This window comes from Otolemur garnettii, unplaced genomic scaffold (genome assembly GCF_000181295.1).
Source record: "Otolemur garnettii isolate 467f Iridium unplaced genomic scaffold, OtoGar3 scaffold00224, whole genome shotgun sequence".
Lineage (NCBI taxonomy): Eukaryota > Metazoa > Chordata > Mammalia > Primates > Galagidae > Otolemur > Otolemur garnettii.
Window position 1 is genome coordinate 346,484 of NW_003852619.1, and position 657 is coordinate 347,140.

At 32.7% G+C, this 657-nt stretch overlaps 1 protein-coding gene across 5 annotated transcripts in view; it reads left to right on the forward strand.

The window, feature by feature from the left end:
- STAG2 (stromal antigen 2) overlaps positions 1 to 657 on the forward strand; it is a 171,303-nt gene that overhangs the window by 135,594 nt on the left and 35,052 nt on the right. For all 5 annotated transcript variants that reach the window (XM_023508121.1, XM_003801894.2, XM_023508120.1 and 2 more), the window contains one exon: positions 36 to 128. In XM_023508121.1, coding sequence (XP_023363889.1) covers positions 36 to 128 — 93 coding nt within the window. The remainder of the gene's footprint in view (positions 1 to 35; positions 129 to 657) is intronic.

Here is a 657-nt window from a genome sequence, read left to right on the forward strand (position 1 = left end):
CTATATTCAAAAATGTTCATGTTAAATTTTTCAAGGAGGACTTACTACGTTTAAAGAAACAGATGAGGGTATTTTGTCAGATATGTCAACATTACCTGACCAACGTGAATACTACTGTTAAGGAACAGGTTAGTAATTATTAGATAGTAATATTTTTGTAAGAAACCTTCATAAAATAAGAACTAATTAGAAAATTTAAATAATACTAAGATTGAACAAAGGGGAAGTATTCTATATCTTGTATCTGCCCATGTATATACCATGCTAAAAATGTGGGGTTTATCATTGCGTTAAAGGTTATCGTCATATACAGTTGTTTTGTATTACTTCCTTATGACACACATGGAAAATAGGCACATTTATACAGATTATAGATGTATGAAATTATGGAAGTCATTCCTGAAAGCAACTTAATATAACAACTTTGCTTTGGGGAGGAAAAGTCTATAAGGTTTTGTCATTTCTGGCATTTCTGCCCATCCTGATCTTTGTGTGGACCTAGTTTGAAATAAAAATTTTAGTCACTTGCTTGTCTTCCAAAGTCACTTACCCTCCCACTTTATATGCCTTCATGATTCCATTACTGCCATCCAGTTCTGGAAATAGACTGTTAACCTGGTTTGATCCTGAGACTAAGATCATGTTTGGTTCTAATTC